Raw genomic sequence first — 26,783 nt, 5'->3', positions numbered from 1 at the left:
ATTTTAACTGCTCACTCCATCGTTTTACGTCATTAAATCTAGCACCTATTCAATAAGCAGAGGCCATGTTTTTAGTCACAAGTCAACGTCACAGACTTCTAATTTGTAATTTAATATTGATCTTGAGATGCGTAAGAGAAGCAAATGCTTTCATTTTAAATTTAAACATGCAAATAGAGCATTAACCTTTCTAGTTGCTGATCAAAGAGATTGTGTAGATTCAAATGTACGTTACTGTCATTCTTAAAAGGGAAAGCCAAAAATAACAATAACCTGGGGAAATGACTACAAACATATGTCGGGTGCTATTTAATTCAAGAATTAAAAGCTGGACTCAGATATTTGAACCAATATTTCCCTTGTAACCTCATTATTATTGTCAGCTAGCTACTAATACCAGGTACTTGTTTCAAGCATTGTTCAAACCTTCATCAATGTTAATCAGCTCTTTGAGCTCCAGTAGCTCTCCCATCACCGATGCTTCGGAAATCAATTTCATTGCAGCACACAGTTGAGCTGTGCAGCTACACGTAACCTCTACATAGTTAGATCCAAAATGTCTGCTTTGATTGACAATTCAAAACAAATTATAATTGTGGGTATCTGAAAGGTCATTTCCCAATACAGGTAGCATTATCCGTGTCCAACTGAGCACAGCTGCTTTGTGGCGGAAACTGCAATTTGGTTGCGCAGACATTAAAGGCCGTGAGTGATTTCTGAGAGTGCAAAACAGCAGCAACAAAGCAACATTTTATTTTTAATTCATACAAGAATGTTCATCTTCAATCATGAGTACATCAAAGTTAGATGCCTAGGATACAAGTCAGATAAATAGCCCAAATTGTATCTGTCGAGGATCCAGCTGGAAATAAAATTGAAGTACAGGTACAACCTCCGAAATCCGGAAACCTTGGGACCGAGGCCATTTCGTTTTTTCTGATTTCAGAACAGATATCCAAAGTCCCGAACCCGGAAACCCCTAGGCCAAGTATAAGGTTATAAGAAGGTTGGAGTGGGGAGGGTTGGGAAGGAGAAAGATTTATTTTGCTGTAACAATGGATACTTAACATCGATATTATGGGCTGGAAATTCACCAACCTTGCGTCTGTTTTTTCGGCGATATTTCGCCTTTTTTGGCCAAAGTCTTGCACTGGCGGTTTTTAAATACCGCTGAAAAATGGACCGCCGGTGTGCAAAAGTGCTTTAGCCTTAATTATGGCTTTTGGCACACCCGTATTCTGGGCAAAAAAAAACACCCGAGAAAAACCTGTGTTGCAGCCCCAATAACCGCGGTAGGTATGAAGACCTGCAAAAAAGGTAAGTTAAAGTTTTTATTTTTTAATTATTTTTCAGCGATTCAATAGTTAAGTGTCTTTTGAATGTTTTGAGTTCTTGTTTTTTGTATTTTGCAATTTTTGTTGTTTTCCCCCCCTCCCAAGGCCTCTCTCTCAGCGGTAATCAGCCTCAAACTAAAGTTGACGAGGACCGTGATTTCCGCCGTGAATCCTCGTGTAATGTCAATTTGTACCGCTAGGCGTATTTTCTAACGAAACTGAGGCCTTTAAAAAATAGCGGAGTGATTAGCGGCGAAAAATACCAAAAAAATACCGCTATCACCAAAAAACGAATTTGCAGCCCTTTGAGTGCAAACTGCTTGAATGCAAACTTCACTGATGGGCACTTCTATCCACAGATTATCCAGTCAAGTCCGTTTTTTTGTGTAGGGGACTGACATGTTGAAACACCTCGAGATGAGGTTAAAAATAGGTGGACGACCGTCTCACTTCTAGTGACAGTATCGAGTGTTTCTGGCCGATAACCAGCTCTTCAACACCTCTGGAACCATGCCTCAGGAAAGATCAGCACTTTTGGACGTCTTGAGATTGTAAAAGCTGCAATATAAATTGCAAGTCATTCTTTCTTTTCAGAAGGATGGGAAAGGATTTGGGGTGGTGGGTGGAAATAGCGACAGTAATCGTACAGTGAAGTGAGTTTAATTTGATCAAGGTTGGAGAGGCACACTGAAGACCTGCAATAAAAGACTACGGTCACACTTTACTTTGAGCTCACAGTGTTCAGTCTGACTCTTTCTCCACACACAACAAATGGCAACGAGATACAGATAGAGAACCCAAAGATGCAGAGAACAGTGGCATCCTGGAGAAATTCTCGGAAGGAGATGATTGGGAAACTTTTGTGGAGCGACTCGACCAATACTTCGTGGCCAACGAGCTAGATGGGGAAGAGAGCACTGCCAAACGAAGGGCGATCCTCCTCACCGTCTGTGGGGCACCAACGTATGGCCTCATGAAGAATCTGCTCACTCCAGCAAAACCCACGGAAAAATCGTACGACGATTTGTGCACACTGGTCCGAGAGCATTTGAACCCAAAGGAAAGCGTTCTGATGGTGAGGTACAAAAGGTCTGAAGGCCAGGAAGTGGCAAGTTATGTCGCCGAGCTAAGACACCTTACAGGACATTGCGAATTTGAAGGACGTTTGGAGCACATGCTCAGAGACTTTTTCGTACTTGGCATTGGCCACGAAACCATACTTCGCAAACTTTTGACTGTAGAGACCCCAACCTTGAGTAAAGTCATAGTGATAGCCCAGGCGTTCATTGCCACCAGTGACAATACAAAGCAAATCTCTCAGCACACAAGTGCTACTACAAGTACTGTGAACAAAGTGATGTTGTTTTCGAATCGTAACATACAGGGCAGGTCACACATGCCTGCAGCTGCATGTCGGCAGATGTCTCAGAGTTCACCATCAAGGGTGATGAATGCAAGGCCATTAACACCTTGTTGGCGCAGCGGGGGTGATCATCGTTTCCATTCATACCGATTCAAAGAGTACATTTGCAAGGGCTGTGGAACAATGGGACACCTCCAAGGAGTGTGCAGGCGAGTTGCAAAGCTTGTTAAACCTGCAAATCACCATGTTGCAGAGGTGGACAGATCCACGGAGAATCACGACGAACCAGAGCCTCAGATCGAGGAGGCACAGGAACATGGGGTGCACACATTCACCACGCATTGTCCTCCGATAATGCTGAATGTTGAACTAAATGGACTCCCGCTGTCAATGGAGCTGGACACGGGCGCGAGCCAGTTCATCATGGGCAAAAAGACTTTCGAAAGGTTGTGGTGCAACAAGACCTCAAGGCCAGTCTTAACTCCAGTTCGCACGAACCTAAGAACTTACAAAAAAGAACTGATACCTGCAACCGTAAAGGTCTCCTATGATGGAGCGTGCATAAGCTACCACTCTGGGTGGTACCGGGTGATGGTCCCACGCTGCTCGGCAGGAGCTGGCTGGGAAAGATACGCTGGAACTGGGACGACGTCCGAGCACTATCGCCTACTGACGACACTTCGTGTGCCCAGGTCTTAAACAAATTTCCTTCGCTGTTCGAATCGTGAAATTCCAAGGAGAAAAAGTGGAAATCCACCTAAATCTGGGGGCACGACCCATCCATCACAAGGCGAAAGCAGTACCGTACATGATGAGAGAAAGGGTAGAGATCGAGCTAGACCAGCTGCAAAGAGAGGGCATAATTTCACCGATCGAGTTCAGCGAGTAGGCCAGTCCTGTTGTCCCAGTCCTCAAGGGAGACGGCACCATCAGAATCTGTGGTGATTACAAAGTAACTATCAATCGTTCCTCCCTGCAGGACCAATACCCACTACCAAAGGCCGACGACCTCTTTGCAACGCTGGATCACGAAGCTGGATCTGACTTCAGCCTACATGATGCAGGAACTGGAGGAATCCTCGAAGGCCCTCACCTGCATCAACACACACAAAGGTCTTTTTGTTTATAACAGATGTCCGTTTTGGAAACCGATCAGCAGCGGCGATATTCCAGAGAAGCATGGCCCCGCACACCGTAGTCTTCCAGGACGACATCTTGGTCACAGGTCAGAACACAGTCGAGCACCTGCAGAACCTGGAGGAGGTTCTAAGTCGACTCAACTGTGTGGGGCTCAGGTTAAAATGCTCAAAGTGCGTTTTCCTGGCGCCTGAAGGTTCTTAGGAAAAAGGATTACGGCGGACGGTATCAGGCCCACCAATGCGAAGACGGAGGCAATCGAGAATGCACTGAGGCCACAGAACGTGACAGAGCTGTGGTCGTTTCTGGGACTCCTGAACTACTTTGGTAACTTTTTACCGGATTTCAACACACTGCTAGAACCACTACATGTCTTACTACGAAAAGGGGGCGAATGGGTTTGGGGCAAAAGCCAAGAAAATGCCTTTGTAAAAGCGAGAATATTGTTATGCTCAAACAAATTGCTTGTGTTGTATGATCCATGTAAGCATTTGGTACTAGCATGTGATGCATCGTCATATGGCGTCAGGTGTGTATTGCAACAAGCCAATGATTTTGGAAACGAAACTGCAACCGGTTACTTATGCATCCAGGAGTCTGTCTACAACATGATTGAGAAAGAAGCGTTAGCGTGTGTCTATGGGGTAAAGAAAATGCATCAATACCCGTTTGGGCTAAAATTCGAATTGGAAACTGACCATAAGCATATCCCTGTTTTCCGAGAGTAAAGGGATAAATACTAATGCATCGGCCCGCATCCGGAGATGGGCACTCACATTGTCCGCATACAACTACGCCATCTGCCACAGGCCAGGCACAGAAAACTGCGCCGATTCTCTCAGTAGGCTGCCATTGCCCACCATGGGGGTGGAAATGGCACAGCTCTCAGATCTAGCCATAGTTATGGAAGTATTTGAGAGTGAGCAATCACACGTAACTGTCTGGCAGATTAAAACCTGGACAAGCCAGGATCCCTTATTATCTCTAGTCAAAAGCTGTGTGCTTCATGGGAGCTGGTCCAGTGTCCCAATGGAAATGCAGGAAGAAATAAAGCCGTTCCAGCGGCACAAAGATGAAATGTCTATACAGGCAGACTGCCTTCTGTGGGCCCCAAGAAGGGCAGACACCTTCATCAATGACCTCCACAGTACCCACTCAGACATCGTAATGATGAAAGAGATAGCCAGATCCCACGTGTGGTGGCCCGGTATCGATGCGGACTTAGAGTCCTGCGTTCACAGATGTAATACATGCTCGCAGTTAAGCAATGTACCCAGGGAGGCGCCGCTAAGTTTATGGTCTTGGTCCTCTAAGCCGTGGTCTCGGGTACACGCGACTATGCAGGTCCGTTCTTGGGTAAAATATTCCTTGTGGTTGTAGACGCATACTCCAAATGGATTGAATGTGAGATAATGTCAGCTAGCACGTCCGCTGCCACTACTGAAAACCTGCGGGCCATGTTTGCCACTCACGGCTTACCCGGTGTCCTGGTGAGCGACAACGGGCCACGTTTTACCAGTGCTGAGTTCAAAGAATTCATGACCCGTAACGGGATCAAACATGTCACATCTGCCCTGTTTAAACCAGCGTCCAATGGTCAGGCAGAGAGAGCAGTGCAAACCATCAAAGCAAGGCTTGAAGAGGGTAACTGAAGGCTCACTGCAGACTCGCCTATCCCGAGTCCTGCTTAGCTACCGCACAAGATTCCACTCACTCACTGGGATCCCACCTGCTGAACTGCTCATGAAAAGAGCACTTAAGACAAGACTCTCATTAGTTCACCCTGATCTACATGAACAGGTAAATTTCAGGCGGCTTCAACAAAGTGCATACCATAATAGCGCAAATGTGTCACGCGAAATTGAAATCAATGATCCTGTATTTGTATTAAATTATGGACAATGTCCCAAATGGCTTCCCGGCACTGTCATGGCCAAAGAGGGGAGCAAGGTGTTTCGGGTCAAACTTTCAAATGGACTCATTCACCGGAAACACTTGGACCAAATCGAACTTAGATTCACGGACTATCCTGAGCAACCCACCTTGGACCCTACCTTTTTTGGTCCCATAACATACACACCAGTGGCAACCGGCACTACGGTTGACCATGAAGCAGAACCCATCATCCACAGCAGCCCAGCAGGGCCCAAGACACCAGGCAGCCCAGCAAGGCCAGCTGCACAGCAGCCCAGCGAGGGCCCAACAAATGATTCAACAACACCAGCTTTCACACCGAGCCGATCAACCACGCTTCAAGAAAGCGTGATGAAGTGTGAGGAACAACGCCAAACACAAGAAATTCAGATATCACAATGAAAAAAAGAGTGAAACAGAAAAAATGTATCACAAACAGAAAGACTGAGGCACACAGGAAGTAGGAATGAAGCAGAGAAACAGTTAGAGAAAGAAATATTCATATTTAGTCTCATCACATTAAAGCATTTTACACACAATTAATTACTTTTCAACTTTACTAACTGTTATTATGTGGTCAAATGCAGCAGCCGTTCTGTGCCAGCAAGGTCCCACAAACAGCAATCAGATGAATTACCAGTTTATCTCTTTAGTGAAAAGTCTTAAGGAAGGAATATTGTTCAGAACCACAAGGAAAATTCCCTGGCCTTTTTCAATTAATATAGTGGGATCTGTTATACCCGCCTGAAACAGGCAGGCTGGACCTCAGCTCAATATCTCTCCCAGAGGACACACATGCGATAACGCGGTATTGTGCTCAGTACTGCTCTGGAGTGGCAGCCTAGATTATGCGCTAAAAGAGGAGACACCATTTTTTTTTGACCCTAAGCAATACTATGGAAAATCAATTATGCTGTAAAATGCATTGAGCATTACATGGTGCAAAACGTTCCCGCTATTAACAGCCAACCCCCAACTCACCATGAGTAATAGCATGGGAAAAATATTGACAGGATAAAAATTTCACATGGTCACCATTATGCTATACTGAAAATTCACATGCTCACATTATGGAATACTGAAAATTCACATGGTCACCATTATGCTATACAATGAACAAACCCACAGTATGGCTGTGGAAAACTTCACATTCCCACCATCACAATGTTTAACATAATCCTAGTGACAATACTATTACATCGGGTGACACCGGATCTACGCTGAGCGAAGCGTCGGTGGGGGTGAGATTAGAACTGGGGTGCTATGAAGTGGCATAGATAATGACTCGGAATTTGCTGGAGCAGGGCATCTCACGGCATCCCTGGTTAGTTAGACTTTTTCCTGCACACTTCCCCTCAAAATTGTTTTGCCCTGTAAGTTGGAAGTGCAAACTGATAATGGCACAGAGAGGGCAACAGGGCATCTGGGACCTTGGTGAACAACAGGACCGACACTGTACCTCATTAATCAATCAGATTTAAGAATTGAGAAATAAACTGAGGAAGGACTGAAATGGATGGTGAATTAGAGTAGGTGAATTCAATGTCAAATCAGGTATAGAAAGAGAAATAAAGAGAGAAAGAAAGATTGGATTAAGAGAGAGAAAAAAAGATACAGAAAGGAAAAGTAAGATTTTTTTTAAACTAGATATTTTTTTAAATCTCCAATAACAGTTACCAACCTGATGGAATGAGACTCCACACTTTTAATTATTCACTTTCTGGGCCAGCGAGGTTGACTGGAAGTCATTAACAATTATAAATTGCGGCCCCTACGGGCATGTATGAAATGCGCTAAAACCTGGAGCTTGCAATCTGTCCAGAATCTTCTTGACAGATCCAACGCATCCCCGGGAAAAAGACATTCGAGGGCGGAGATCCAACTTCCACCCAGCGAATGCCCGTGAAATTCTTACACCTGGTAAACCAGTGTAAGAGTTTTAAAAAACAGAAAAATAACATTTTATCAATAATTTATACATTTAAAAATCTGTAAAATACCGTAAGTTAATTTTTAGCCCCTTTAAAACATGTAAATTTATTTTTCAAAAAATTACAGTTTTGCTTTAAATATTTAATTAAATGCCATTTTAATTAATTTTAAACGTGATTTAAAAAAAAATGTATTTGAAGTGCAGAGATATTTTGGGGCTATTCCCATTCATACCTTTGGGGTTTCCGTACATACGGAATCGCCTTCTGTCATTCTTTGGGCTGACTCACATGATCCCAGGGGCATTCATGAACCGCCTGCGCCCGAGATACATGGACCTCTTCCCATGCGTACCCAGAGAGCCCCAAAAGCAAATCTCTGGACCATCAGCTAAGTGGGCATTTTATTTGCGGATTGGAGATATTTCCCCGCGAGAAGCCTCCTATCGCAAAGTCAAGGCCCATGTTGTTAAAAGGATTCTTGCGTTATTAATTACTAGCCTTAACTTTTTGTGGGGAGTTTAATAGGCAATTAATGTGCAAATGCAACAACTTGATGAAAACAGGGAGCTTAAGCGCGAGATGCCATTTTCGTAAAGCTAACGTAAATCTCTTCCTCGCCATAAGCTGCTGGTCGATTTGCACATTAATAATGACATTAATAACAGCATGTTCCTTTCACATGCCATTATTTTTCTCAGCAAATTTCTGCCTGACATCATTTACAATGCATTACAAGACAGAACGTACCTGCTCGCCGTGCCTCCTGGCAGGCAAAGTACATTTCTTCTTTTAATTCTTCATTTTCACTCGCTATGGCTTCACCAACTGTGACAAATCTTCCAACAGCCAGACTCACTGCTTGCCCTACCCGCTGAATTGCTCGCAGTGTTTTCTCAGACTTCTTTGGTTTCTCCTTATGGTTGATCAGTGTTGTGATCTACAAGCGGGGAAAAAAATGTTCAAGCAATTAAGTTTTAAAATCTTTTACAGATCTTAAAAGCTATTCTAAATACTTGCCTGGGTGAATGATCACCAGATTAAAAGTTGAATTATACATGTGGCAAAAATGTATATTATTACTGGTGTCTTGGTGGTTTGAACAGTCACCTTACTCTGCGTAAAGAGGCAAAATCAGATGCACTCGAAACTCAAATTCATTTACTATGTTTGTGTGAAATTTAGCAATACTCAAGAGATCAATTTGGGTAACAGAACATCAGTTCTAAGTGATGGAGCAAGGAAAGGCCTTATAAGGATAACAGCACACATAACAGACTGCTAAATAGTGTACTTAGTGACATTGCAAGGACTTAGGGTTCAATTTTCCCCAATTATCTGCGCCGTTTTTTTGGCATACATGTTTTTTTTGGAGTAAATTAAAATCTCCAAGTTTCCCCAAAGTTTCTGCGCCAGCGTAATTCACTTAGGTACGATTTTTTAACCACACTGGGGGCGTAACCTGCCATCTGTGCCAAATCTGGCTATTTATGCAAGTTTGGCCAGCAATGATTTTTCTTAAGACGCCGTATGTGTCCGTTCTGAAAAACCTTCTGGGCAGTTAACAAAATCAGCGCAGGTAAGAGAACTGGCGCGGAAGATCCAGTTCCACGGCCGGGACAGCTGCGGTAGAGAGGAAGAGTGGGTAATTATAACCTCTTTTATATACAGGTTCTGTTGTACAACTCCATTATTGTAACAATCTCAAATTCACTTTAATCTGGGGCTGTTGGTCTGCTCTGTCCACCCTTTCGACCCAGACTAGGAGCGGCACCGGGCACAGACAGGGGGCGGGGGGGTTCTTTCCAATTCAGTTTACAGGATAGACTTTTGGCACAAAGACGCTAACATTTTCATGTTGGTAAGCTGCTGCCTTAAATAGCTGCAATGTGCAAGGTGCTTGTGCAGGTTGCTGTGAGCTGGCCAAAATGTTTCACTTTCCAGTCTCGGCCCACAGTGTGGCCCTCGTGTCTCTGGCAACCCGATCTTCTTGTCACACATCTTAGGCTCCACCCACAGAGCTTAAGGACAATGTGCGCCGGGCCACATTGCCAAGTTAAAACGGGGAAACTTTCAACTTTTTTTTTGGCGTAGTCGGGCCAAAAATACGGACGTAACTCTTCAAATACGCCAAAAAACAGCATTGGGGAAAATTGAGCCTTTAATTTCTTAATGAAAAAGGCTTTTCAAACTTTTTGCTCATTTGCTTGGCAAATGTTAAAATACTTGATTTTGACACAAAAAGCAGACCCGAGTCAACTCTTTCCCATTTAACATCACTCAATCTGCCCAAAAGCAACAACAGGAGGAAGATAGGGCAGAAAGCGTGTTTTCTGGAACTTTTTTTTTAAGTTTGAGAGTTTAGAAAGGGAGAATCATAAAATTATCAACAGCAAAGCAGCGAGATGGTTTTATGAAGAGGTTTACTATTTTTCCAAAGTACAAGAAAATATTTAGTTGCAAAATAGGCAGTTGCAACTATTTGAAGCATGTAAACTTCAATCTAATGTACATGCTAAGGTTGCAGCAAAGATCTCATGATTATGGTTGTGTTATGTATTTAGGCTTGGGGTCACCAGACACCGGGGGCGCCACTGTCGGAGGTCATTGGGCTGTACGCGCACATGCGCGGCCACTGGTACATTGGCACATGTACCATGTCACGCGGGTTACTTTGGATCAGGTTTACACCTGAGGCCGTTTACAGTAACAAGTCATTTGAATCATTATGTTCATTACAGGTTGTACCACTATTAGAAATCTCTCTCCGAAATAGCTACTTTGCATTCAATGTCACCAAATGTCAATTTAAAAACTGATAGCAGCCCGCAGAGTTTAAAGATTGCAGACCCTAAGGTTATATGATCAGTTGTGCATATCAGAGGAAATGTTAAAAAAAAAATCTGAATCATCTTGTGCTTCAGTCCTTCATTAAAGACTGAACTTAATATTGTAAACCCAACTGGTCCTTCCATTTCCACTATTGTGCATGTGTGGGTCCAAAAGTGTGCTGTCCTTCCCCCTTCCCTTTGTTTGGTTCCTTTTTAGATATTGTTCATCTACAATATCTTCCAGTTTCGACAGATGGTCTACACCTGACACATTAACTTGTTTGTTCTCGCCACTGATGCTGACTGACCTGTTAAGTATTTTCAGCATTTTCTGTTTTTCTTCAGATTTCCAGAAACTACATTTTAGTTTGGCTTGTTCTGATCCAACTCTTCCAATGATATATTACTCTGATCATTACTTTATTAATTGCTATGGCACAAACACAAAACTGTACCTCCCAGTTAACTGATTTTCACAAGAACACATTGACACCACAGTGAATGAAATTCAAGCCCCCCAGGCTCTTGCCATTCAAACAGTCATTTCAATAGTCAATAGAATACTCAATTACTAAAAATAAATGAGCTGCCACCGTTATTCGTCTGCTTATTAATCAAGTTAATGGGAACATACTACAATTAGCTTTGTTTGACTGCCAATAAACTAACAGTAATAGTAATAAGAGGCAGAAGTACAAAGGCACTTCAACTTATTTCAGTACACGATTACAAGCTTATGACTATATCGCAGTTACCAAGATGAATATTTGGATGCAATACAGTAAACGGTACCAGATTACACTCTGGCTCGTATAGTCTTCTTTCATTTACATTTTGATTACTGCAGATTTAATCATGATTAGAATGAAAGAGTGATTAAAATTGCAGCAAAACCAATTGAAACTTACTGATAATTGACGAAGTTTACACTTATCATACATCAAGCAGACCTATAACATCAAAGACATTCAATGTTTGAAGAACCACAGCTGTAATTGAAAAGTTACAGAGTACAGAAGTCTGGATTTTTTAAAAAATGGATGGCAGCTCTGAGTCAGCTGCAAAAAATAACTAACCACAAATTATTTTGTCAAAGGAATTGGAAATAGTGTAACATGTGTGGGAGGCAATGACAGGAGTCACTTAGGCTTTGTGCAGAGCTCCTTCTCCTCTTGGATACAGAGAAGGGACAGATAAAGTTCAATAAAACTGAAACACCCACAGCCTTTTTTCCTTTTCACCTCCGGCTCTAGTAAATGAAGATCATCAAGATGTGCCTGGGATGAAGAAATAGAGGGGTGGGCAGTGCATCCACAGGAAAAGTTTTGCTCTGCCTCAGAAGGCAGTTAAACGAAAGGGAACAGTCCAACACAAATTACATCAAGCATCTTCTTTAATGAGATGTTGCCCTAACAACCTGACAGGCCAAAATTTGAACTGACAGCTTTGGAAGACCACAGAATTCAACACACGGAAGCAAAGCAAACACAACACACAAAAATAATCGGGGATGCCCTCTCCTCTGGCTCTTCAACTTATCCCTGCATTTGGCAAACATTCAAATGCTTTAATGTTATGGAATCCTTTAAATGCAGATCTTAAAAAGGCCAACTCAGACTTACTAACAGAAGTCCAAGATATTGGAAAATGCCAACATCTCACTTACATAAAAAAATGAATTTATGCATTCTGGAGCACAATAACAAGATCATGTTAATATTGTAATTCAGCAATCATTTGCAGGCATTACATGAAGGAGGGATATACAAGTGATCCTGATTTTAATGAACTTTTTATGACAATTCTGCACAGCATTGCATTAGTTATTCTGCTAAACGCTTAAACATTTTTAGCAGCCTGATATTAATAGAAAACACTGCGATACATTATTTCAACACTTAAGCCGGAACACATTTATTTACAGTACAAAGATAACTTGATAAAGGAAAAATTACCAATTCAATTAAAAAAAACACTATTTGCAATTAAATATTATCTAGATCATTTATTTTTATTTGCAGATTTTTGAAATATTTTTAATTAAATTTACTGAACACTGCTCCTCCAACGAAGGAGGGTCAGTGTTGGGGAATGCAGCATTTGTCTATTTTATACCCAATGTCTGCAATAGGTACCCCTAGGTTAAATAATGTTGTCAATTCTGGCCTAGCAATCTGCTTTAGCGTCAAACCTCTGAACAGCAGCCCCAACTGGATGAGAGAGAACATTTTCATTTCCACCATCATGCTTATGGCTCTCTCACCTTAATTCGCATATTGATACAAATACTAAAGGTGTCAAAACACTATAGGAAAAAAAAATCACATTATAGAAAATAAAATCACATTGGAAAAAAGAAATCACACAATGCAATATTATGCCTCAATGGTTTGTGATTTTTTAATTCATCACATCAAATTGTTCCCATCACAACCAGTCGCAATGACTGATTTGTCACTGCCAGTACTTCATCCTAGTATTATATGGCACAAAATATTCTGCACATAAAAGCTAAATTTGAAAGAACAAAATCTAAATGAGCTGCTGGATTTCTTTTTTTTGCAGTTCTTGGATATACAGTATGAAATGTTTATATCAAGAGCTGGTACGGTAGTCTAGTGTCATTCTACCTTAGGGAACGCAGCGGGCCGCCGATGAGGGAGCCCATTCGGCCAGGGCTTTGGCCCCTCCCACACAGCCTGCAGCGCGCGTTTGCCAAAACGGCCTGCTAGGAGCTACTGCACATGCGCGCATGTGCAGAGGTCCCGGCACTGTTTTCAGCGCTGGGACCTAGCTCCTCACCCCCCCTCTTCATTGTACGCCATGCCAGCTCCACAGATGGCCCGAGTATCGGCCATAATCGCAGTGAGTTTTTTCGGCACTGCGTCGGTGGTAAAAAATCGGCGGAGGGTTCGGAGGTGCGCGAAAAAAAACTGTAGGGCCAAATTTGGGCCCTTTGTTACTGGAATGGTAATCCAGAGCTTGACTGGAAAAAAAAGCTGTTATCAGTAAAAGTGGCCATGAAGCTTTCAAATTGTTGTTAAACCCAACTGGTTCACTAACATCCTTTAATGTTCTTATCTGCTCATGCCCATATGTGACTCCAGTCCCACACCATTGTGATTGACTCTTAACTGCTCTCTGAAGTGGCCTAGCAAAATACTCAGGTGTATCAAACTGTTACTGTTTAAAAAGACCACCCATGGCATCGATGCACATATCATGAAAATGATTTTTTTTTTAAGGGGGGGGGGGGGGGAGGGGGGGTTTAAAATAAAATGGAAAACTCGATTCCAACCCGCCGACTTCTGTTTTAAACAGAGGTGAGTCGGGGGAACGAATAATCAACCTGTTCTCAAGAGGGGGCTTGATCCTAAAATATTTTAAAGAAGGCTGTGTCTCTCAATTTTAACGCATCTTTTATTTTCAACACGTGCAGGCCATTAAATTTGGCACGACCTCCGGGAAGCCCATAGAAACATAGAAAATAGGTGGAGTAGGCCATTCGGCCCTTCTAGCCTGCACCGCCATTCAATGAGTTCATGGCTGAACATTCAACTTCAGTACCCCATTCCTGCTTTCTCACCATACCCCTTGATCCCCCTAGTAGTAAGGACCTCATCTAACTCCTTTTTGAATATATTTAGTGAATTGGCCTCAACAACTTTCTGTGGTAGAGAATTCCACAGGTTCACCACTCTCTGGGTGAAGAAGTTCCTCCGCATCTCGGTCCTAAATGGCTTACCCCTTATCCTTAGACTGTGACCTCTGGTTCTGGACTTTCCCAACATTGGGAACATTCTTCCTGCATCTAACCTGTCTAACCCCGTCAGAATTTTAAACGTTTCTATGAGGTCCCCTCTCATTCTTCTGAACTCCAGTGAATACAAGCCCAGTTGATCCAGTCTTTCTTGATAGGTCAGTCCCGCCATCCCGGGAATCAGTCTGGTGAACCTTCGCTGCACTCCCTCAATAGCAAGAATGTCCTTCCTCAGGTTAGGAGACCAAAACTGTACACAATACTCCAGGTGTGGCCTCACCAATGCCCTGTACAACTGTAGCAACACCTCCCTGCCCCTGTACTCAAATCCCCTTGCTATGAAGGCCAACATGCCATTTGCTTTCTTAACCGCCTGCTGCACCTGCATGCCAACCTTCAATGACTGATGTACCATGACACCCAGGTCTCTTTGCACCTCCCCTTTTCCTAATCTGTCACCATTCAGATAATAGTCTGTCTCTCTTTTTTTACCACCAAAGTGGATAACCTCACATTTATCCACATTATACTTCATCTGCCATGCATTTGCCCACTCACCTAACCTATCCAAGTCGCTCTGCAGCCTCACAGCATCCTCCTCGCAGCTCACACTGCCACCCAACTTAGTATCATCCGCAAATTTGGAGATACTACATTTAATCCCCTCATCTAAATCATCTAAACCATACTTCTGGGTTTTCTGGCTGCTAAACCTCCTCTTGCAATCCCATCCCCACCTATTATCAAGGCCAACCTCTCTGCTCCTCGACTCTATTCCAAATTACACTGAACATCCCTAAGACAAAGGTCCTCCACCAGCCTGTCCTCACCGCACAGCACTGCCCCCCAGTCATCAAGATCCCTGGACAACGTGGACTATTTCCCATATCTCGGAAGCCTCTTATCAAGAAGAGCAGACATTGACGACGAGATCCAACACCACCTCCAGTGCGCCACTGCAGCCTTTGGCCGCCTGAGGATGAGAGTGTTTGAAGACCAGGCCCTCAAAACTGCCATTAAAGCTCATGGTCTACAGGGCTGTAGTAATACCCGCCCTCCTTTATGGCTCAGAGACATGGACCATGTACAGTAGACACCTCAAGTCGCTGGAGAAATACCACCAACGATGCCTCCGCAAGATCCTACAAATCCCCTGGAAGGATAGATGACAAGGCCAACATCCCCAGCATTGAAGCACTGACCACACTTGATCAGCTCCGCTGGGTAGGCCACATCGTTCGCATGCCAGACACCAGACTCCCAAAGCAAGCGGAGCCAAAGGTGGGCAGAGGAAACATTACAGGGACACCGTCAAAGCCTCCCTGAAAAAGTGCAACATCCCCACTGACACCTGGAGTCCCTGGCCAAAGACCACCCTAAGTGGAGGAAGTGCATCCGGGAGGGCGCTGAGCACCTCAAGTCTCATCGCCGAGAGCATGCAGAAATCAAGCACAGGCAGCGGAAAGAGCGTGCGGCAAACCAGTCCCACCCACACTTTCCCTCAACAACTATCTGTCCCACCTGTGACAGGGACTGTGGTTCTCGTATTGGACTGTTCAGCCACCTAAGGACTTATTTTAAGAGTGGAAGCAAGTCTTCCCGGATTCCGAGGGATTGCCTTTGATGATACTCTTTTTCCTTATCTAGCTGCTCACCTCAGGTAACCTATGCCAGATTAATTAAAAGCAGCAATCTGCAGAATACGTTTACCTTCACTATCTTTCAGAGTTATTGATACCACAGCATTTTTCACAATGCCAATAAACAATCTAGTTAGTAGCAGGGTATTTTTCCATTCATTTTTCTTTGAACTCAAATTAAAATGGCAGACACTCAACATCCTGCACTACACAGGCTGTTAAACCAGAGCTTTGTGCCACTACTTCTTCACTTACCTCGTCTTTTCTACTAGCCAAAACAGAGTATTTCTGGTTTCTGCTCATAACTTACAAAATATAGCAACAGTGCTAAGCACATCAATTCCATTTAAAGCAGCACAGTCCTTGTGAAAAGTTTTCAGGGGCTGTGCAAAGAAGAATAGCCAAAAGTGGCAGGCACCACAAGCAATGTGACAATGGGATTGACTCGGATTACTGCAGCATGAACTAGGAAAGAAAGAGGAGAAAAATATTTTTCAAACAATTGTTCCTGAAGACATCAAACCTTTAAGGCTATAAGAATTCTTCTGTCTGGACACAAAGCCTACATATTAAAATGCCCTTATTAGGGCAAACGTTTTCTCCTGAGCTCGACATATAATATTTTGATAATGTTAGTAGGCAGGTTTTTTTTTAATTCTCGCATTATGCTGCATTAACAAAGCTGGTTGGTTACAGCCCTGCACAATAGCACACTTTACAGAATATTATCTCAAAAATGTGTCGATTCAGGAACAGAAACAATTACAAACTTAATTATGCAACATGGTAGAGAAAGAACTTGCTCATGATAACTGTGGCAGTTTGCCAAGCTGTCAATCAGGATTGGCAGGCCAAAGAATGCATCAGCCAGCAGATTAATTCGGTTAACTGGACTTTAGAACGATTCCCACAACCTCTTTTATGGCCTTTAAATAGTTAGGTGGAAGAAAAATAAAAACAGTCAAGAACAGTATTTATGTGATTAATAAATCTTTTTATACTATGCGTTTGTGAAAATCAAAAGCCATAACAATGCTACTTGCACTGAGATGTAGGTTTTAACGTTGATCTTTCATGGCATCGCTTATAGAGAAAAATAAAACCAAAATGGTCTCAAAGGAACATAGTTGAAGAAAGTGGGAGACTCTTTCCTGTTTCTCATTCTATCCTGTCTAACGCTTTACGTGGTGCTCTCTCGGTGTTCCACCCTAGCCATATAGATCCAACACATTTTTCCCATTCTGGTATCTGTTTTTCGCTGACTCTATTTCTCACTTTTGTGCAAGTCGAGGGAGAGAGAGAGAAAGGGAAACCCCGGCAGCCTGGAGGAAAAACACATATATTGGGGCTTTGAACTCAAGCACTGGAGGAGAGTAGGAGACTGAGGCTACCAAGGTGAGAAGGCCCAAAAGATCTCAAGCTCCAAAACCCAGCTGAAGTATCCAAACTCTAGGAACAGACCAGAAAACAAACCCAAGGCCCCTGGAAGTCGGGCTGGCTTCTGAAGGAAATTCTTTTAGATGTTAGGTGAAGAGATGATGATTTGGAAAACGTTTTTGATCCTCCTCCCCTCCCTCAACCACCCACCCACAGAATTGGTACATAATGGGGTGGAGAACCAACATAGCTGCTAAAATAACAAAATCCAGCAGTGTGATTGGTTCCCTTTTCTCGTGAATCAAATTTTTGAAAGATACTGGGGTTGATGTTGACTGCCTTGGCCTGGCGTTAACGGGACTGGTAGCCATAATGCTCCATTAACATCAGCGATATGGCCAGCGCCATTTTGAATTGGGCCTACTGCCACGGCACCCACCTGTTTCAGGCTATAGGCCTTTTTAATATGAAATCAAGATCCTATGGCATAAAGAGGATCTCGATTACCATTTTCAGGAGCAATGGACCCAATGAGGCCCACTAAATGCAACTGCTGGATTATTTTTGTAGGCCCTGGAGGAAAAGTGTCACAAATGACATCCTATGTGACTATTCCTCCTCATCCTTCTTGACCGATCAGCACCCTTTGACACGGCTGGCCATAGCAACCTCCTCCAACGCCTCTTCTTCGTTGTCCAGCTGGGTGGGACTCCCCTCTCCTGGTTCCATTCTTAGCTATCCTGTCACAAACAGAGAATCATTTGCAACGGCTTCTCTTCCCACTCTCGCACGGTTACCTCGAGTTCCCCAAGGATCTATCCTTGGCTCCACCTATTTCTCATCTATATGCTGCCCTTCAGCGACATAAATTGAAAACGTGTCAGGTTCCATATTTACACTGACGACAACCAGCTATACCACCACCACCACACCTCTCAGCCCCTCTACAGTCTCTGATTTGTCCAGCAGCTTATCAGACATCCAGTACAGGATGAGCAGAAATTTCCTCCAATTTCCCAATATTGGGAAGACCAAAGCCAACATCTTCAGTCACCCCAACACAAATTGTGTTTCCTACCCAGTGACTCCATCCCTTTCTGTGGTCAGTGCCTGGGCCTGATCCAGAACATTCACAACATTGGCATCCTACTTGACCGTTAGCTGATCTTCTGACCCCATAATTCTCTTCATCACCAAGACCGCCTACTTCCATCTCCATAACATCACCCATTTCCACCCCTATCTCAGTTCATCTGCTGCTGAAATCCTTATCCATGCCTTTGTTACCTCTAGTGTAGGCTATTCCAATGCTCTCCTGGCCAGCCTCCGACCTGGCACCCTCTGTAAACTTGAGCTCATCCAAAATTCTGCTGCCTGTATCCTAACTCACACCAAGTTCCATACACCCATCACACCTTTGCGCGCCGATCCACATTGGCTCCCGGCCTGGCAAAGCTTCAATTTAAAATTCTCATCTTTGTTTTCAAATTCCTCCATGACCTTGCCCCTCCCTACCTCTAACTTCGTCCAGCCGCGATATCTGTGCTGCTCCAATTCTGGCCTCTTGCGCATCCCCAGTTTCAAGTCTTCATCATTAGCGATCGTATCTTCAGTTGCCTAGGCTCCAAGATCTGGAATTCCCTCCCTAAACATCTCCACTACTCTCTCTCTCTCCCCTCTTTTAAGGTGCTCCTTAAAACTTACTACTGTAACCAAGCTTTTGGTAACCTGTCTTAATATCTCCTTATGTGGCTCGGTGTCAAATTATGTTTGATAACATTCCTGTGAAGTGCCTTGGGGGATTTTACTACTTTAAAAGCACTATATAAATGTAAGTTGTTGTTAGAATAGGTTCACATAGGTTCCACCCCTTGAGTTCAGGACTAGAATATCGGGTCCTTCATTGAAACATCTGCAAACTCATTCCATTTGGTCTGGAAGCAAGTCATCCTCGTTTGAGGGGCCGCCTATGATGATGACATAGGTTAAGCTTTCAGATCTAAAGATATCTTTCAAAAATAATTTTTGTTGCATGGAAAAACATAGAAACGTAGAAAATAGGTGCACGAGTAGGCCCATTCGGCCCTTCGAGCCTGCACCGCCATTCAATGAGTTCATGGCTGAACTTGTAACTTCAGTACCCCATTCCTGCTTTCTTGCCATACCCCTTGATCCCCCGAGTAGTAAGGACTACATCTAACTCCTTTTTGAATATATTTAGTGAATTGGCCTCAACAACTTTCTGTGGTAGAGAATTCCACAGGTTCACCACTCTCTGGATGAAGAAGTTTCTCCTCATTTCAGTCCTAAATGGCTTACCCCTTATCCTTAGACTGTGACCTCTGGTTCTGGACTTTCCCAACATTGGGAACATTCTTCCCGCATCAAACCTGTCTAAACCCATCAGAATTTTAAATGTTTCTATGAGATCCCCTCTCATTCTTCTGAACTCCAGTGAATACAAGCCCAGTTGATCCAGTCTTATTTGATATGTCAGTCCCGCCATCCCGGGAATCAGTCTGGTGAACCTTCGCTGCACTCCCTCAATAGCAAGAATGTCCTTCCTCAAGTTAGGAGACCAAAACTGTACACAATACTCCAGGTGAGGCCTGACCAAGGCCCTGTACAACTGTAGTAACACCTCCCTGCCCCTGTACTCAAATCCCCTCGATATGAAGGCCAACATGCCATTTGCTTTCTTAACCGCCTGCTGTACCTGCATGCCAACCTTCAATGACTGATGTACCATGACACCCAGGTCTCGTTGCACCTCCTCTTTTCCTAATCTGTCACCATTCAGATAATAGTCTGTCTCTCTGTTTTTACCACCAAAGTGGATAACCTCACATTTATCCACATTATACTTCATCTGCCATGCATTTGCCCACTCACCTAACCTATCCAAGTCACTCTGCAGCCTCATAGCATCCTCCTCGCAGCTCACACTGCCACCCAACTTAGTGTCATCCGCAAATTTGGAGATACTACATTTAATCCCCTCGTCTAAATCATTAATGTACAATGTAAACAGCTGGGGCCCCAGCACAGAACCTTGCAGTACCCCACTAGTACCTCACTGCCTGCCATTCTGAAAAGTACCCATTTACTCCTACTCTTTGCTTCCTGTCTGACAACCAGTTCTCAATCCACGTCAGCACACTATCCCCAATCCCATGTGCTTTAACTTTGCACATTAATCTCTTGTGTGGGACCTTGTCGAAGGCCTTCTGAAAGTCCAATACACCACATCAACTGGTTCGCCCTTGTCCACTCTACTGGAAACATCCTCAAAAAATTCCAGAAGATTTGTCAAGCATGATTTTCCTTTCACAAATCCATGCTGACTTGGACCTATCATGTCACTCTTTCCAAATGCGCTGCTATGACATCCTTAATAATTGATTCCATCATTTTACCCACTACTGATGTCAGGCTGACCTGTCTATAATTCCCTGTTTTCTCTCTCCCTCCGTTTTTAAAAAGTGGGGTTACATTAGCTATCCTCCACTCCATAGGAACTGATCCAGAGTCTATGGAATGTTGGAAAATGACTGTCAATGCATCTGCTATTTCCAAGGCCACCTCCTTAAGTACTCTGGGATGCAGATCATCAGGCCCTGGGGATTTATCGCCCTTCAATCCCATCAATTTCCCCAACACAATTTCCCGACAAATAAGGATTTCCCTCAGTTCTTCCTTCTTACTAGACCCTCTGAACCCTTTTATATCTGGAAGGTTGTTTGTGTCCTCTTTAGTGAATACCGAACCAAAGTACTTGTTCAATTGGTCTGCCATTTCTTTGTTCCCCGTTATGACTACCCCTGATTCTGACTGCAGGGGACCTACATTTGACTTTACTAACCTTTTTCTCTTTACGATATCTATGGAAGCTTTTGCAGTCCGTCATAATGCTCCCTGCAAGCTTCCTCTCATACTCTATTTTCCTTACCCTAAATCAAACCCTTTGTCCTCCTCTGCTGAGTTCTAAATTTCTCCCAGTCCCCGAGTTCGCTGCTATTTCTGGACAATTTGTATGCCACTTCCTTGGCTTTAATATTATCCCTGATTTCCCTTGATAGCCATGGTTGAGCCACCTTCCCTTTTTTATTTTTACACCAGACAGGGATGTACAATTGTTGTAGTTCATCCATGCGGTCTCTAAATGTCTGCCATTGCCCATCCACAGTCAACCCCTTAAGTATCATTCGCCAATCCATCCCAGCCAATTCACGCCTCATACCTTCAAAGTTAGCCTTCTTTAAGTTCTGGACCATGGTCTCTGAATTAACTGTTTCATTCTCCATCCTAATGTAGAATTCCACCATATTCTGGTCACTCTTCCCCAAGGGGCCTTGCACAACGAGATTGCTAATTAATCCTCTCTCATTACACAACACCCAGTCTAAGATGGCCTCCCCCGAGTTGGTTCCTCAACATATTGGTCTAGAAAACCATCCCTTATGCACTCCAGGAAATCCTCCTCCACCGTATTGCTTCCAGTTTGGTTAGCCCAATCTATATGCATATTAAAGTCACCCATGAACATCTGTCAATTTGTACTGGCCCTATTTTCATCGAGCAGTTGAAAATAGTTTTCAGGACCTTCACGTCATATATGTCAGAGTACAAATCATCATTATCATAGGCAGTCCCTTGGAATCGAGGAAGACTTGCTTCCACTCTTAGCATGTGTCCTTAGGTGGCTGAACAGTCCAATACGAGAACCACAGTCTCTGTCACAGGTAGGACACAGGAGGTCAACAAGTCACCTCACAGTCAACAAGTTCCCCGCTGGAGTGGAACTAAACTACAGAACCAGTGGGAAGCTGTTCAACCTTCGTCTTCTCCAGGCCAGGTCTAAGAGCACCCCAATTATAGACCGGTCAGCCTGACCTCAGTAGTGGGTAAAATGATGGAATCAATTATTAAGGATGTCATAGCAGTGCATCTGGAAAATGGTGACATGATAGGTCCAAGTCAGCATGGATTTGTGAAAGGGAAATCATGCTTGACAAATCTTCTGGAATTTTTTGAGGATGTTTCCAGTAAAGTGGACAAAGGAGAAGCAGTTGATGTGGTATATTTGGACTTTCAGAAGGCTTTCGACAAGGTCCCACACAGGAGATTAATGTGCAAAGTTAAAGCACATGGGATTGGGGGTAGTGTGCTGACGTGGATTGAGAACTGGTTGTCAGACAGGAAGCAAAGAGTAGGAGTAAATGGGGACTTTTCAGAATGGCAGGCAGTGACTAGTGGGGTGCCGCAAGGTTCTGTGCTGGGGCCCCAGCTGTTTACATTGTACATTAATGATTTAGACGAGGGGATTAAATGCAGTATCTCCAAATTTGCGGATGACACTAAGTTGGGTGGCAGTGTGAGCTGCGAGGAGGATGCTGTGAGGCTGCAGAGCGACTTGGATAGGTTAGGTGAGTGGGCAAATGCATGGCAGATAAAATATAATGTGGATAAATGTGAGGTTATCCACTTTGGTGGTAAAAACAGAGAGACAGACTATTATCTGAATGGTGACAGATTAGGAAAAGGGAAGGTGCAACGAGACCTGGGTGTCATGGTACATCAGTCATTGAAGGTTAGCATGCAGGTACAGCAGGCGGTTAAGAAAGCAAATGGCATGTTGGCCTTCATAGCGAGGGGATTTGAATACAGGGGCAGGGAGGTGTTGCTACAGTTGTACAGGGCCTTGGTGAGGCCACACCTGGAGTATTGTGTACAGTTTTGGTCTCCTAACTTGAGGAAGGATATTCTTGCTATTGAGGGAGTGCAGCGAAGATTCACCAGACTGATTCCCGGGATGGCGGGACTGACCTATCAACTGGGCTTGTATTCACTGGAGTTCAGAAGAATGAGAGGGGACCTCATAGAAACGTTTAAAATTCTGACGGGTTTAGACAGGTTAGATGCAGGAAGAATGTTCCCAATGTTGGGGAAGTCCAGAACCAGGGGTCACAGTCTGAGGATAAGGGGTAAGCCATTTAGGACCGAGATGAGGAGAAACTTCTTCACCCAGAGAGTGGTGAACCTGTGGAATTCTCTACCACAGAAAGTAGTTGAGGCCAATTCACTAAATATATTCAAAAGGGAGTTAGATGAAGTCCTTACTACTCGGGGGATCAAGGGTTATGGCGAGAAAGCAGGAAGGGGGTACTGAAGTTTCATGTTCAGCCATGAACTCATTGAATGGCGGTGCAGGCTAGAAGGGCTGAATGGCCTGCTCCTGCACCTATTTTCTATGTTTCTATGTTTCTAACCTCAGTCGTCAAGCTACAGTACGCGGACAACAAAACATACCGGTCGGTGGCCAACTCATTCATGAGCATTCTGAATTCTTTATGCCTCTATTGTTGCACAGAGTTTTATCGTTCTCCCAAAGTGCCCCGGATTGGTCCTTAGGGAGTTATCTGAATAATAAATTGCATTAAAGTGTTTGCTTTTTGCCAATTATTAAATGTTTGTTTTTCTGTTCAGATTATGTGACTTACTTAAAATGATTGGCTTATTGCCATTTGCATTTTCATCGATTTAACTCCTGCAATCTCAAAGAATGATGAACTCAAATGTATTATTTTTGCAAATGCGAGGAACTTCTTTGCAAAATATGCTTTTTCTAAACTTAAAATTTTAGTGAAATGTCCCAACACTTCAAATAATGTACATCATTGTATTATTTATCTTTAAATTAACATGTCCAGTTTAAATTTAGGTGAAACTATTAATCAAGTACCATGACTATAACAATGCAAAATCCTTACAGTCTAATCCCACAGAAACCCGATTATGATTGATGATCTGCAGCCAAATACTGGTGCAGGGAAACAACATTTTGAAGCTTTTTTTAAACTGAATAGTTTAGCTATTCAAACAGTACAAAGGCTGCAGAGAAGCAATTTTAAAACTAAAACTTATGCAAAAGCAGCAGGTCTCCATCAACTTTTGGGGCATCACTACAGTTTGGGATATCGTTCAGATAGGTCTGGTTTCAAGGACAACCTGCATCAAAACTCCCACTTTTTAGTAGGCATACTGGCCATCAGATAGTTTATCTGATCATTTTAAATAAACTTTTCATAAAAGAATTGCAACACCAATCAAGATGTTTTATTTTCCTGGCAAAATGAAAATAATTCAGCCAATTCAAGTTCATTTAAGTTCTTATCTTCAATTTAAATGAGTTTTATCTCCTCCCATCCTAACCCAAATTAACAGCAGCAGTGATCCCAAAGTTGTTTGTGTGTGTAATAAGTATTATAAAAAAAACACAACACTGGAGAAGTTAAACTTGCATGTTCCTCAAATTACTTTACTTTCCCAGTTTGATTCTACTGTAAATCCCTTGTTGAGTTAATGCTTCAATTATGCAGAGTCCTTTGATCTCACAGTAAAAGAAGTTAAGTGATTACCCAGATTATGGAATCATTTTGCACACATTCAAAACAATGGTGCACGCAAACCTGGCAAGTGTTGCTCATTGAAAGTGACAATTGCTTTTTTTGATTCAAAATGCAACCCATTCTGACAAAAGTCATTCTACTGGATGAATACAGATCTATGCATTTAATTGGATTTTCAGTGTGTGTCGCTCTTGCTGATCATAAATCTATTAACATTTCCCTTATGTTGAAAACTGAAAGATTTGCGGAGAACGGAGTTCAGCGAATAATAACAAAAATACAATTATAAAAAGAAATGTGTCCAACTGAATTACTCGTGCACCTTATTTTAAATATCTTTAAATCTTACCTGAAATTACCAAGTGTTAGAAATGTGATATTGAGACGTTAAAACATTTTTTTAAAGTTACAATGATTTTTTAATTAGAAAAATAAATATATATACTCTCACTAACATTGCTGGCACCACCATTCTGGAATCTAAACTCAAAGCACTAGGGTTATAAGAACATAAGAATTAGGAGCAGGAGTAGGCCATTTGGCCCCTAGAGCATGCTCCGCCATTCAAATAGATTGTGGCTGATCTTCTACCTCAACTCCATTTGCCTGCACTATTCCCATATCCCTTGATTCCCTTAATATCCAAAAATCTAGTGATCTTTATCTTGAATATACTCAAAGACTGAGCCTCCACAGTCCTCTGAGGTAGAGAATTCCAAAGATTCACCACCCTCCGAGTGAAGAAACATAGAAACATAGAAAATAGGTGCAGGAGTAGGCCATTCGGCCCTTCGAGCCTGCACCGCCATTCAATAAGATCATGGCTGATCATTCCCCTCAGTACCCCTTTCCTGCTTTCTCTCCACACTCCTTGATCCCCTTAGCCATAAGGGCCACATCTAACTCCCTCTTGAATATATCCAATGAATAGGCATCAACAACTCTCTGCGGCAGGGAATTCCATAGGTTAACAACTCTCTGAGTGAAGAAGTTTTTCCTCATTTCAGTCCTAAATGGCTTACCCCTTATCCTTAGACTATGTCCCCTGGTTCTGGACTTCCCGAACATCGGGAACATTCTTCCCGCATCTAACCTGTCCAGTCCCGTCAGAATCATTTACGTTTCTATGAGATCCCCTCTCATCCTTCTAAACTCCAGTGAATAAAGGCCCAGTTGATCCAGTCTCTCCTCATATGACAGTCCAGCCATCCCTGGAATCAGTCTGGTGAACCTTCGCTGCACTCCCTCAATAGCAAGAACGTCCTTCCTCAGATTCGGAGACCAAAACTGAACACAATATTCCAGGTGAGGCCTCACTAAGGCCCTGTACAACTGCAGTAAGACCTCCCTACTCCTATACTCAAATCCCCTAGCTATGAAGGCCAATATGCCATTTGCCTTCTTCACCGCCTGCTGTACCTGCATGCCCACTTTCAGTGATTGATGAACCATGACATCCAAGTCTCGTTGCACCTCCCTTTTCCTAATCTGCCGCCATTCAGATAATATTCTGCTTTCATGTTTTTGCCACCAGTGGATAACCTCACATTTATCCACATTATACTGCATCTGCCATGCATTTGCCCACTCACCTAACCTGTCCAAGTCACCCTGCAGCCTCCTCCTCACAGCTCACATCGCCACCCAGTTTAGTGCCATCCGCAAACTTGGAGATATTACACTCAATTCCTTCATCTAAATCGTTAATGTATATTGTAAAGAGCTGGGGTCCCAGCACTGAGCCCTGCGGCACCCCACTAGTCACTGCCTGCCATTCTGAAAAGGACCCGTTTATCCAGACTCTCTGCTTTCTGTCTGCCAACCAGTTCTCTATCCACATCAATACATTACCCCCAATACCATGCGCTTTAATTTTGGACAACAATCTCTTGTGCGGGACCTTGTCAAAAGCCTTTTGAAAGTCCAAATACACCACATCCACTGGTTCTCCCTTGTCCACTCTGCTCGTTACATCCTCAAAAAATTCCAGAAGATTCGTCAAGCATGATTTCCCTTTCATAAATCCATGCTGACTTGGACCAATCCTGTCACTGCTTTCCAAATGCGCTGCTATTTCATCCTTCATG

The 26,783-nt window shown here is 43.2% G+C and overlaps 1 protein-coding gene across 3 annotated transcripts in view; it reads right to left on the bottom strand.

The window, feature by feature from the left end:
• ctnnal1 (catenin (cadherin-associated protein), alpha-like 1) overlaps positions 1-26,783 on the bottom strand; it is a 407,031-nt gene that overhangs the window by 226,938 nt on the left and 153,310 nt on the right. For all 3 annotated transcript variants that reach the window (XM_070880044.1, XM_070880045.1, XM_070880046.1), the window contains exon 2: positions 8,430-8,619. In XM_070880044.1, coding sequence (XP_070736145.1) covers positions 8,430-8,619 — 190 coding nt within the window. The remainder of the gene's footprint in view (positions 1-8,429; positions 8,620-26,783) is intronic.

Source organism: Pristiophorus japonicus, chromosome 5 (assembly GCF_044704955.1).
Source record: "Pristiophorus japonicus isolate sPriJap1 chromosome 5, sPriJap1.hap1, whole genome shotgun sequence".
Lineage (NCBI taxonomy): Eukaryota > Metazoa > Chordata > Chondrichthyes > Pristiophoridae > Pristiophorus > Pristiophorus japonicus.
This window is presented reverse-complemented; position numbering and strand designations above follow the sequence as displayed.